The 13,658-nt window shown below is 40.4% G+C and overlaps 1 protein-coding gene across 5 annotated transcripts in view; it reads right to left on the reverse strand.

The window, feature by feature from the left end:
* Positions 1–13,658, reverse strand: part of RANBP17 (RAN binding protein 17) — a 160,077-nt gene continuing 146,419 nt past the window's right edge. For 4 of the 5 annotated variants that reach the window (XM_083798213.1, XM_083798209.1, XM_083798210.1 and 1 more), the window contains 3 exons: positions 7,279–7,377; positions 3,375–3,502; positions 1–397 (listed from right to left, as the gene is read on the reverse strand). In XM_083798213.1, coding sequence (XP_083654339.1) covers positions 301–397; positions 3,375–3,502; positions 7,279–7,377 — 324 coding nt within the window. In that variant the 3' untranslated portion in view covers positions 1–300. Of the gene's footprint in view, positions 398–3,374; positions 3,624–7,278; positions 7,378–13,658 lie in introns of those variants that run through there. The other variant, XM_083798212.1, reaches the window with a different exon arrangement.

Below are 13,658 nucleotides of genomic sequence, written 5' to 3' on the forward strand. Positions count from 1 at the left end.
TTCAGAAGGAACGCATATTTATTTTGTTCTTTGGTTAAGTACTGTTTCTACACCATTTTGTAAAGATAAAAGAACAAGATAATATTTATTGGTAAGAAAGGCTGAAAATGTTCAAAAGCTAAGGCTGATTTTACATTGTTTTCACTATCACAAATCCTTATGTTTATGCCAGAGATATAAAAAGGCAGAAGTTATCTTAAAAAAATAGTTTTCATAAGGGACAAAATCTAACAATATAACAGAGTCTCAAAACTTTCAAAGTAGTTTTATTAGCCAGTGCTCTGGTTTCCTAAGTCGATGTCAACTCATCATGTCCAAACTGCCAGGATCTGAGGCCCCTTCGCTGCGCAGAGCTTCAGCCATGTCTCTTCGAAAGACTGACATATTCTGAGTGAACCTGGGAAAAAGACAACCCAAACATTTCGTTAAATGAGACCTGATACTGAGGTATTGGTTTCAATAATTAGTAAAAAGAATAACTAAAATCTAAATTTAACTGAAAAAAGAACAAAGGAAAATGCAGAAACAAAATCACTAGGTGCCCTCAAAAAACAGTTGTATAAAATAATAATGAACTTCTTGGCATATACGGAAAGCGTTATAAACTCATTTCAGAAGTCAGCTGGGAAACAAACGCATCGAGAAACCTTTTCCTCTCGCGTGACTCAGAACATGTCCCCTCTCTCCCAGCCTCCAGCAAAGGGCTCTCTGGGACGTGTCCAGAGGGTGATCTAGTCCAGGCTATCTCAGACCTACTTTCCCCCCTCAGAGTCTGAGTACAACCAGTCTCTGTGAAATGTGGTACCATCACCTATCTGGCACAGAATGATTCACAAAAGTATTTCCCAATAGTTCTCTACTGGCATGTGTTGGATGGGAAACCTGTCCAGTGGCATCAGACATGAGACAAGGAGAATTCTGACTCAGCTTTTATGACGGCCCAAATCTGATCTACTTCCCTGGGCTATCTTTACCTGAAATGAAGCATTTGATTGCCATTTATCACATACCGTGTACACATTTTAAAAATAAAAAAATATTTAAAATGCCAGAAAAGTACATTGCACCCTGCATTTAGGATCTTTAGGTGTTCTTTTGTTTGTTGCCTCAGTGCTCTTTGCTTTGATTGTGTTAGACGTTGCTGGCTCATTATAGTGAAGCTAATAAAGTTTCCCAAAGAACAGCTCCTTAGGGCTCCTTCCTGTGAAGGGCTGTGCGGACAGGTGCTTGCAGAACTGATGGGATCTCAGGAAAGCTCTCTTTGCAGGACTGGGGTAATAACCCTTCCCTTCCTGCTTGCCTCCACTGTACTGTACTTCATGGGTATGTGTAGCAGCAGTGTGGTAAACGGGGGCTCACTGTGTGTGGAAATACAGGATGCAATTATGAGTTCATTCTTTATTCTATTCATAATTTTTTACTTTTGAGTTTATTTCCTTACTAATGGAAATTGATTTCTGCTCAAATTTAAACAATCACGGTTAAAAGAAGCCTCCTGTTCCCCAGCAGAACTCTGAAAAGGATTACAAATCACGGGCTGAAAACAGAAAAGCCATCGTATTAACTCATGCTGCTTGTTAGGGAAGTGATGGCTTAAAAGTCTTCCTAAGTTAGACAGGCGGATGCTACTGAGACAGACGAGCTGCTCGTTCGACCAAATTATCCCTAACCCCCTCACACCTGCACCCGTCCCTCCCTGCCTGCACTTCCACAAAAGCTCCCTGAGAGCTTCCGCGCCGCTGCCTGAGAACACTCCAACGAGCTTAGAGATGAAAATCTGTATTAAATCTATGTATACTCCAATCTAAGGTTTGCCAAATCTAGTATCTGCCAGCAGCCTCTGTCCGTTCCCTGAACAGGGGGAGCACAGGGGAGAGCTGGATCCCCAGCGCTGTCCAACACCCCCAGGTGCCTGCCTGGAGGTGACAACAGGGGACCTCAGCCTCCTCTCCATCATACTCCTTCCCTCAGCCTCGACTAGAACATCCAGTGATCCCCCTTCTGTCCTTAACGGCTGTTGTTCTGGGAATATGGCAGCTCAGAGAAACTGCACATCAAAGTCTGCTTTTCTCAGAAAACAATGTTATCTTAAGGAGTTCCTGCCTTCAATAAATATAAATAGTTATTCAACTAAGAAACTACCTAGTTCTAAAAGCAAGTTTTACTCAGTTTCTCTTTTTTTTCTTTTTAATCCGGAAGGACTTTTCAGTCAAATGAATCTCCCTGGAATTTACAGCTGCGAGGTCAGACCATGTCCTACAGCCCACCACTATCAGCTTGGATTTAATTTGTTCTAACAGGCATTCTTCTCCTTCCTTGCGGTTTCTGTTTTTTTGCCATTTTTTCTCCTGGTCCATAATACATAAGAAGCCACACACAGAGTCTGCCAAATTTATCGTTGACAAGGATGCGATCTGTACTTTTCTGGGTTCACTTCCAAATCCCTCTTTCTCTGACTACCATCCACAGTCAAGCCTTAAAGAACTTATTTTACTACTGGAATTCAACAGGAAAACGAAACAAAATAAAGATGACCACAACTAAGGCAAAACTATACAAGAATTTAAAAAAATCGACAATTTTTACAACGAAAAATAGAGAAGAAGTCATAGGAAAAGTGTCACCAAAAGGTTTTTGTCTTCTTTTCTCTTCAACACATTTTCCAGTTTGTTTCAGGCTTTCCAGGAAGCCCGACAGTCTGGGCTTTGATTGCCTCTCTCTACTTTCAAGGTTTGTTTTGGTTTTATAATGCACATGGAATATGAGAGAAGAGCTAGCTGGTAACAAAAAGCTAGCATGCACATTAAATGCTGACAGACTCACTGCTTCTTTTGTGAAGCTTCCATTCTGTTTTTCAAATGAGGGCAAAATCGGGTGAATTTGATTCATATTAAAAAAAATCCTTGCCATGTTTATCTACAATGTGTAAGTGTCCCCTTCTTACTCTGTCATTTCACAAACAGCTGTTTAACCCCAGCACCAGCAATAAAAAGCTATGTCAGGACAGCAGAACCACTGAAGACTGAAGCAAATGTTTTGTCAGAGGGATTTAGGGTTGGAGAAGGGGAGCTCTGAGGCTTACCTGCTGAAATGAGGCAGTTTTGCCCAAGTGAAAAAAGCAGCAGCTGCAGCCCGGCAAAATGTGACTTTGGGATGAAATCCAGAAATACATTTTGGACCAAGAATATACATAATTATCAAATGTTCAGACTCTAACTGTTAAGTCTAGGGATGAGTCCTTTGATAGGGTACGATCCTTCTTTCAAAAGGAGATGGGGTTCACGGCTATCTGGAATACTTCCTTATATTGTAACTTTTTCCAGTTTCCATTTGTCTTTTTATATTTTTCAGCGGCTTATATGTTATGAACTTACCTGTCTCTGTTCTTTACCAAAAGGTTTTGCTCGACTCCTTCCATGAGGTTCCTGAAGCACTGGTCAAGGACTTCTCGTTTGCTGTCAGGCTGGCTGTTTATCAAGGTTGCCCTTAGCTCACTGAAGTACTATGATAACAAAACAGAAAACATTAGAAATGTGATTTGGAAATTTGAAATTGGAGTTACTCACCTACACCTGGAGCATTCTGGAACAAATGCTTCACATGTTGCCCTCTGTGATAGGAGCCTGGCAAACAGCAAGAATTGGGTTTCAGATGCTGCCTTCCTGAACTGCACCAGCTTCAATCCTCTGTCATGACTAAAGTTCAGTGATGGGCCACATCAACAGTGGCTGTGGGTCCAACACACAAAGGTTCCAACACACAAAGCCACCTAAGAGAGGTGACATACATGTTCTCTGACTACTTTTTAAGGCTGTTTTAGAATGGTGCAAATTTGTGCACCTCACTGTGGGATCTAATCCACTTTAGTGCTGTGATGAGACAGAATCATCTTTGCTTCTTTAGAAGCTAGGTAATCTGTATCATTTTCTCTATTATTATTCCCATTATATTCTGGCAGATCTACAGACTAGTTAAAATAGAACTTTTTACCACCTTAGGACAAATTTTGGTTTAGTCTAGAAATATGGAATAGGAGGGGACCTCCAGGGTTATCAGCTACCCTACTACTATAGCCAAGGAAATCATATAACCCTGTTTATTTTTTATTATATTGGCTATGTCACTCAAAGTTTTATGGCCTTGGGCATAAGCACATCCATGGTATGAACACTGATACAGGCATTTATTCAGAGGAGAAGGAACCATTCTGATGAACCTGTGCCCAAGTATCTGGCAGAGATTCACAGCAGTCTGATACTGCAGTCGAGAAGGATATTGCCGGTACTCTACCCTGTTTTACAGTACCTCTTCCACGCCTAATCATTCAAGAGGCGGAAGGAACTGGATCTTTGTAAAACATGTTAAACAACTCTCAAGTTAAACCAAGTTTCCCATCAAAAATGCAGCTTTCCTGTACACATGAAAAAAACATGGGATAACAAAAGACAAGGTAGTAAAACTGTAACACTAACTCCAAGCCCCTGACAACTCAACGGGATTACAGAAGTACAAATCCCTTTAATGTCTGCTTGGCAAATTACCTGCCCTCAATCCAGTTCCTTTCAAACCAGAAACATCCCGTGTTACACATCTCTGTTGGCCACTACAGCAGCACTGCAAGTGAAGGCAGCAGCAGATCAAATAGCTGGGTCCCAAACTACTTAGAAACTCAAATTTTAAAATCACACGGGAGCTGGTGTAAAAGATGAAATATCTGCCTGCAACAAACACGCTCCCCGAAGCCTTGTCTCAAGGTGACAAACACAGAGTTCAATTTAGAGAAGGCCACAACCCTGAGATCTTCTCTGGTGCCCACAAGTCGTTTTTAGAACAGAGGTGTTCCAAGAACGCCTTCAGTCAGCCCCACAACACTGCCAGCACCCTCAGCTAACAGCAAGGAATTAGACCTTTGCCTAACATCAGTGATTGCAGCCTCCCCCGTAGGACCCTCCCATGGCCTCACTGCTCCAACACTACGGAGCTGCTCCGAGCACTGGGGTTTCTAGGGCTTCTCTGCAATAACATCACTTTTGCCCATACACTCAAATGCCTGTGGTTGTCTTCTCTGGCTGAGGGACAACAGCAAGGAGATGACACAGTTGCTACGTTATCAAGATATAAAGGGCTCTCCCTGCCAATTCCTTCCCACTAGGATTTAAATTGAACTTGCTGCTGCACTTCAGTATGGGAATGATGTCAGGAGCCACCAGCAACCATCCCATTTCATACTAAGCTGATGCTGTCTCAAAAGATTTAGCGTTGTTTTAGGGTGGACTCTAAGCAAAATTCCCTTTTTGGCATAACTAAGCCTACTGGGACAAGCAGGCATGAATCCCAATTTTTTTGAGTCCCTAAGTAAACCTGCTTCCTTCCCTTTGAGATGAATTATTGGCAAAGAAGATATCATTAAAACAAAAGTAGAAGAGAACAAGCAGTAAAACGTGGTTAATGTGTGCTTGCTATCTCAGGAACTGTAGAGACAGAGACCCTACCTGAAATAAAGGAATCTATTTTCAATAAATAAACCAGCAGTGTACTGAAATGAGCCAAGGAAAGACGACTTTTACAGCCATATGTAAGTACATTACCTCCTCTTTTCTGAACACAAAATAATATGCTTGATGCAAAATGGGCAATACAAATATTGTAAATTATATTTCCCGTTCTCCACCCTTCCAAAAGAAATGCAAGACTTGTTCATAAGTAAAGGTGCTTGTACATATCCATGTCTGCTAAGCAAAACACATAATCATTAGAACTAGTCTAATTTCAGTAAGAAGAATATTCCGCCAGTCACAAATTTATTTCTTATGATTTACAGCTCCATGGTTTTATCTTCAAGTGAAATATTTAATTTCTTCTTATACTGAAGCAGCTAACATCAAAAAACACATAATTAATATGTAGTCAGGCTAATACTTAAACACTATAAATCAGAAGCATTATATAAACAAAAGTGTCGTCTTGAACAAGATTGGGAATGCACAAAACTACTTATTTCCCACTTTTATAATGATGCAGTGACTCAGAGCAGATAGAAAATGATTAGTTTTCCTTCCAAAGTAGGAAATATTGCTTCCATCTGTAAAGTATAATATTGTGATGTCATAAAGTTTTCCTAAACACTGAATTTGCCCTTATTCCCTCTCAATCATTTTAAAAGAACTGCTCTCTCTTATAGAGCTCGGATTTAAATCACAATAACACACCAAGAAGATGAATGACAGTGCTATTGGATATGGCTAAAATTGGATCCTTCAGCACAGGTGAATGATGAGACAGCGCTTCTCTTCTTGATATATTTTCTTCTTCTATTAGTTTCCTTCCATAGCTGGGATTTCAGTTTGAATTTTAATGTATGCGGTTGCTGCTAATCTTAGTGTCTTATTTTTTTCCAGCACCCTCTTATTGTATAGACAATTCATTCTCCAAAGCAGTAATACACTGAGGCTTGTGACTGCCCAAGAGATAAAGCAATTCAGAATAAAGTTAGAGCTAGCTCTGAACTATGGAGAATACAACAGGTCAATATCTTCAGAAACAATGCCTTGCTATACAAAAAATGCACACATTTAGATCAACTCGCATTCATTTACTCAGATGGTTTCCATTTCAGACAATATTGTCTCTATTAAGCCACAAGGGAAACATGATGGGTATATCCAAATTCATAGTTTCAGATTTTATTGAAAGGGCAAATTGCAGAGTATTTCCTGGTTTACAGAATCTGCCACAGATGAACATAATCCAAATTGCAATCAATGCTGGTACTTAAGTGTAAGAGCTCAGATAATACCCTCAAAGCTAGTTGTTCCTGTGAAACCTTTCAGAAAAAGAAATTGGTTAACTCTTTTTCTAGGAAGCTATTTTTCTGATGTGATTTCCACAGCGTTCTTGTTTCAAATTTCTATCTAAAAGCCAAATGTGCTTGCCTATTATTTCTGCTTAATTCTGAAACAGCAAAGATGTAAAATCTGTTAAAAAATGTTCTCTATATTTGCATGATATAAGGTTGGGTGTAAAAGTTGGGGTGAAGTTTGAGAGGATTTTCTCATCCTAATTAAGCCACTCTGTGGCTTTGTTCTGTGAACAAATCTGTAAAATACCTGTACAGTAGATGAACTGATTTCTACTCTCTGTTACTAGTGTAAGCTGGGTCCCAAGGAAAGAGATGGGGAATTTGAAAGGGCAATGGGCAACTTTGTTTTACATGAAATAATGATTTCAACTACTTGGGCACATGAAGAGCAAACCTGGTAGAATTCCTTAAATACTCACTTTCTCATTGAGAAGTATAAGTCCGAGCAGTGGTCTTGACACAGACCATTGGTTTCTGCAGTCTTCAAAAATGATGGTGTTCATTAGGATTGACATCATCTGAAAGAAAAGTCAGACAGTTTACGTGAGTATGGATACTGTTGCTATATCGTGTAACTTGGTGAGAGGGAAAAATATATGAAACCTTTAATAACTGTGCTGAAATTTCATAGATAAGCAATGGTATCACAGAAATCATTCCTCCAAACACTTATTTCCATAACCAAAACTACCAAGTGAAGAAACTTACAGAAAACAAACGTCAAAGCTCAGCTCCGAAGTTGTAGTTAGAGCAGTCAAAACGAACAGGAATTAAGACTTAGAGTTGTGTTAATTCAAGGTACAGACTTGGACTTTACTACAGGGATCTGCTGCTTTGTCACATGACTTCTGGGACAGTAATACATACGTGACCAGTAATCTCTAGTAGTCGTGCATTAATTTCTAGGTGCTATTAAAGATTCTGTTTTTATCACGTCCATCTTCCTTCTTGTACAATACTGCAAGGTATTTAAAGGGAATCCCTGTTGTGATGAAGGCAATCCTTATTACAGCAAGGAGTCTGTAAATCTCTATGCCACTTCCACAGAAGTTACAAATCCAGCCTGTGATTTTGGACGTTTCTGTGACTTAATTTGGACATACTTCTGTGACTTAATTTATGGAGCTCTGCAGTCGGGATAAAGCCACTTGATCAACTTTATAAAGCACGGCGACCTATCAACTCGTACATTTAAGTTCTTTTGGCACACAAGCAGAAGACAAATAATTGGTTTGCTTGTTGGCTGGCTGTAACCAGAGCCCTCAGCTACCACCACACGGGGTATTCTCCCTCGGAGGTCTCTGCTGGTATTGCTCTGCATCTTTACTGCCAGTGTGCATAGCTAGGAAGGGTAGGAATTATTTTAGGGATTTGCACAACTTTTGTAAAAATAAATTACAAAGTTACTATAGAATCCATTTAAAGATAAAATCCTCAAAGACATCCTGGAGATACGTTAGTCCGAAATGCCAAGGGCCATAACATATACGAACCTAAAAACATTACTCAGAGATTAAACAGAGTGAAAATTTGTAAAATGTCACCAGTAAATAGTTTGACTCACATTTATAAAATATCTACACCCTAAAACCAAACAGAGAGGAAGTAGAAAATCATTAAATCCTTTCTTCTAGGCCAATGAGTAGCTATGAGCAGGGTCTCCAGAGAGCTGCCACACTGCAAACTAGCCTGTAATAACTGACCAAGGCTAAGTCAAACAGCATGTTTCACTAAATGAAAAAGATGAATCCTAGCACTACAAATCACCTGCAACAGAGATATCCACAAATTATTTGAGCTTTCAAGTTAGGAACATACAGTCTGGCGTGGGAAAGGCTGATTTTTCTCCTGACTCCACAGTCTATAGATCAGGCAAAATATTTTCCATTACTCATAGAACAAAACCAGCTCTTTGCAACTAATGCAAACAATTCAAATGTCTCCATGCAGGCATCAATAGGTGCTTACCATCCAGACATGAACAATAATTACAACTCCTTATAATTCATTCACCTCCAGATTTTCCTCCGTGGCACCAGAGCCAGCTGTTAGGACAGAAGCGTTTTTTAAGTATTGAAACAAAATCCCCCAGGCTGTAATTCAGTCAGAGCACCAAGACTGACGTATCTGTGTTTCTTATAAAAATGCATGTGCAAAGACTTTCAGTGTGATGCTTAATCTAAAAAGGGCATGTTCAGTGAACAAGTTCACAAGTGACCCAGAGGGAGAAGTGCCATTTCTTCAAACTCCAGCATCACCAAACAGCTTAGGTGTCTTTTGGGTCTCTAGCCCAGAATTGCTACGAAATTTAAAATGAACTGCAAAGTGAATGTCCTGGGAAAGTTTTTGGCCTATGTAAGGAAGAGAGACCACTGTGCACCCAGATTCACCAAGGAAACATTTGTCTCTGTGCATAAGCAGAAGAGACACCATGGAAATAAGCATGGAATGGGATGAATGTTACAACACGTAAGAACAAAGCCAGCACAAAGCAATCTGCATAATGGTAACTACCAAAGGTGTGCCTTAGTACTGGCCAACCAGGAGAACAGCAAAAACTTCCCTCCCAGCTCTAAGCTTTTCCTCTGACACAATCCCACCGTGGAACATTTTTAGTTTCACTTCTCAGGATTAGTGAGAGAACCCTTTCAGAAATCAGAAGCAGTGTAGGGAGCTCCGCGGCATTCCAGTCAGCTAGGCCTCGTGCCTGGGCACAAGGATGGCTGGTCCCATGGGGGTCAACCTGCCGCCTCAACCAGCCACAGTCACCACACTGCCACTGCTGATGTGCTCCACACCAAGTTATCTCTGTTTAAAGGAACTTCTGGGACGAGTGGTACCGCCTCACTAACACAAACAAGGCCGTAGCACCTGCCCATGAGCTCTCCAGGGCAGATTAATGCCCTTCTTGAAGTGATGTAAGTTTACTACTTTCGGAGGTGGACAATTTGCAGTTCGATTGTATCGCCTCTGCAGACGTCTTCTAGCAAGGGTGAAACAAATCCATTAGGTGTACAGGTCAGCATGAGGAGATGCAAGCATAAAATTGAGGCAATCCAATCTATCATATCCAGACCTCTGTCTGAGGCTGTCAGGAGTGCATTACAGCACAACCCGATCAGCAATTACTGTGCCTAATTCCTCCACGATGAAGGGCACCAAAATCCAGGTAACAGCCTTAAACTTCCTTTTCCTGTTTTCCACGTTTCTCCGTCACAACGATTGCTGGTGCTTTGTTTTACTGCATAGGTTTGGTTTCCTGTGCTATTTCTGCATGAGCCTACAGCAAGCTGTTTGCATTCCAGATCCTTCACTTTACAGTACTGCTGACACACGCCAAAAGAGACTGTGCCTGTGAACAAGCAGTAGATTGCCCCTGCTGTAAAAAACTTAAGTCTAAGTGATGCAGCCCGCACAAATTCATCTGCAAGACAACAGAGCTAGTCTAGACGAGGCTTGCGGTACCTTATAAACAAACTTTGCCTCAGCAGACAGCACATTTATTGATGATGTACCAGACTAACTCTCTCTCAGGTAGAAGTACCAGGCTTTCACTGAATTTCACTAATTGTCCCACCCCTAGCTCTCAACCTTTTTCACGTAACAGAGAACAGCCTCTTCCTGTGTTGACAAGTGACATCCTCAGTGTCCTCCTTCAGACCTCACATAATCATTATTTGGCTCTGTTCCTGCTATCTTGAGTCATCAGGAGAAACAGGTCAACCCACGCAGGAAAATTTCTAGATATCTGACACACAGCTCTATCTGTATGTCCATTTTTGTTGTTCCTCTGTGTTGTTTGGATTACAAAAACTGAAACTCTTGGGCCTTCTGAAGGAGCCTCTGCAATAATGTGCCTCCCTCTTTGTATTTTATTTGCTGATGCACATTTACACGTATTTGCATTTATGATGCAAACCACACAGAAATAATAACCACAATGTTATGAAGATGAAAGCTTGCCCAATAACACAAAAACGAGGAGGTGAAGGCAGTTCCCAGGCCAGCAGCACTGCCCAGAGCTGCCCTGCTCGGTCCCCGGCCGGCAGCCAGATCAGTTACGTGAGCAAGTGCCCAGCAGTGGCAGTGCTGTTTGCATTCTTATTTCAGTTCTCTTGAGAACTGCTGAGCATTTTTTGGACGTTAGTCAGCTTCAAAGTGGGCCAGTGAGATACATCGGTGTTAGCACTGCATTTTACGGAAGTGTTGGCTGATTGGAGATCACAAAGCAGTTCGATGGCAAAACCAAGCAAGAGCCCAGTTTATCAGCCCTAGGTAGGGTATTATCCTAGGTGGAAAATACCTTACTGGCTGAAACTGAAAGGAAAATGACTTCTCAGATCCTGCCCCGGCAGGTGCGGGGCAGGCTCGATGCAGCATGCTGACTCCAGCAGAAAACAAGCTCTCAAGGTGGGGAAAGAGGCACTAAAAAGGCAGGGGGTGTGGGAGCAGATAATCTATTTTCTACTTAGTTCAAATTGGCAACCTTGCCTCTGTTCTCTTATCTTAAACATAAGGCATCACTTTATCTGGTTCAATAATGTTTCTCCTGACACATTTGTTCCATACAAAAGAAACTATTGACAGAAGAGGCAAGAGTAAAGAACCGTTCTTCCAATAAATTAATTCTTCAGAGCCTCTTTTCCTTCAGAGCCTCTTTCTTTCTTGGGTGGTGGAGGAAAATGTTGCTCAAGACACCGCTTATTCTGAAAACTTTTTCTAAAGAACCTGGAAAAGAAACTGCCTTTCCATTAAAAAGGTTTTTTTTTTTTTTTTTTTTTTTGCTGCTTCATGTTATCAATAGTGTGGAACTTGCATCACAGCAGGTCCCATAACTCATTTCTCTCTCCCATATGTCGGGATGAATATTTTATTCTGCTGCAGCTAATCACATTTTTAACATAAAGAACATTATGTTAACACCAGAGACAGCAGCATGTAATCCTTGACAAAAGATTTAGAACAGTCTAAAAACATACACAGCTTTTAACCAGACCCTTGGCTGCTAAGAACATGTTTTTTCCACTCAGATCTGAAGAAGATTCAGGTTTTCGTTGTTTAGCATACAAAACTTGGTAGGATTATGTCTCTAGCTTCAGGCAGTCTGCTCTTAGTTTAGGAGCTGTGATTATTAATTTAAATGTCCTTTAGAGTTCTCAGTTCTTTCAACATCAATTCTTTCTATATCAATAAACGGATCATCATTTACTAATAATACTAGGAAGATTTAAATGCTCCAAGATTATTAAATACCTTAAATTTTAATCTGTTGTTTTAAAATATTTATTTTACTAGAAAACCTAACTTTCAGACTGATATTTCTGATGTTCAGCCTTTGTTCAAGCTAAAATTTCCAGTGGATATAAGAAAACTAAACCTTCTATTTATTATGAAAGTAAGAACCAGTCCATTATTTCTGAACTAAAAAACTTTTAAATTGTCAGAAATAGCAAGTTGCCTGGAATTTCAAATATGTAGGAGTTTAAGAAGCACGTGCCTTGTCATCATTACTTTGTGAAATGACATTAGATCAACAAAGATCTTTAAGTAAGTTGCTTACATGTAGCAGATGCGACAAGGGCTGTCATGGGCATACACGCATGCTACTGTCAGGACCACTGGCCTGCCACAGGATGCAGCCCCAGCATCGTGCTTTCTGGACACCCCACAACTTTCTCCTGTTCTGTGGCTATTTTTTTTTTTCAAGTATAGGAAGAAGGGAGGACTTATGGAAAGAGAGAGAGAGGAAAGAGGGCAGCAGACAGAAAATCCAGACAAACCATGAACCCAGGCTGGTGCAACCACTGTACTCCTTGCAACAGCTTTTGTACTCTGAGCCTTTTAGGCTACCCTCAGACCAAGCTTTTCTTTCAGCTTATACAGGCAACATTCCCCCAGATTTCTATTCACAGAATATGGTATTCTACCCTATTTATACATACTTCCTATATATATATGTATAACTAAATTAAACATTAATAACTAAAATTTCATGATTCAACAACAGAAGCTTCAAGAAGCTTTCAGGAAATATTAAGTCTAAGAATAAGATTGTGCAGGACCCAATCTTATATCTCAATTTGGAATAGTTCAATTGGTTCTGGACTTTTTTTTTTTTAAATGGCAAAAGGTAGGGTATAAATGGTTGAAAACATCAGGGCAGGACATTTGTGTGACACACTGCATCCCGAAAACTAGTATATATGTGCAGCTGGTGGACTGAAATACAATGTGTCTGTATCTTTCACAGGCTATTCGTACCACTTAGATGTGATGTTGTGCTGGGAGGGTCTTTTTTTTTTTTTTTTTAAACCAACATTCAGAAGGGATGGAAAAGATGGTAATAGATGTGAAAAAAGGAACGGTTACAGAGCATGGAGCTTGTCATTTCCCTGAGTATGTCTTTAGAACTGGCCAAAGGGTTGCAAGTATGGGAGTGCTCACTTGAAGTAGGTCCAAATCATGAGCCAGAAGAAATAATCATACAATAAGATTGTACTAACTTATGTCAAACCTGACTTTGTATCTGAAAAAGAAACATAAGCACATACTCAGAAAGAAACATTTAGGATGATAGCTTAAGGCTAATGACAAGCACCTGCAACACGCCCAATAAATTTGCTATACCAGAGCCACTGCAAGCAGCTTTCTATTTCTTCACTGCTAAAATGAAACTGGCACAATAACGTAGACCAATAGAGCAAAGTAGACTTTTCAAAACTAAGGCTTACTTTCAGCATTTCCTACCTTTAGTCGGTAGTGACGTGCCTTTCAAGCAGTCGACAGGATGACAAAGCAG

The sequence above is a fragment of the Anser anser genome (genome assembly GCF_964211835.1).
Source record: "Anser anser genome assembly, chromosome: 14".
Taxonomy (NCBI): Eukaryota; Metazoa; Chordata; class Aves; order Anseriformes; family Anatidae; genus Anser; species Anser anser.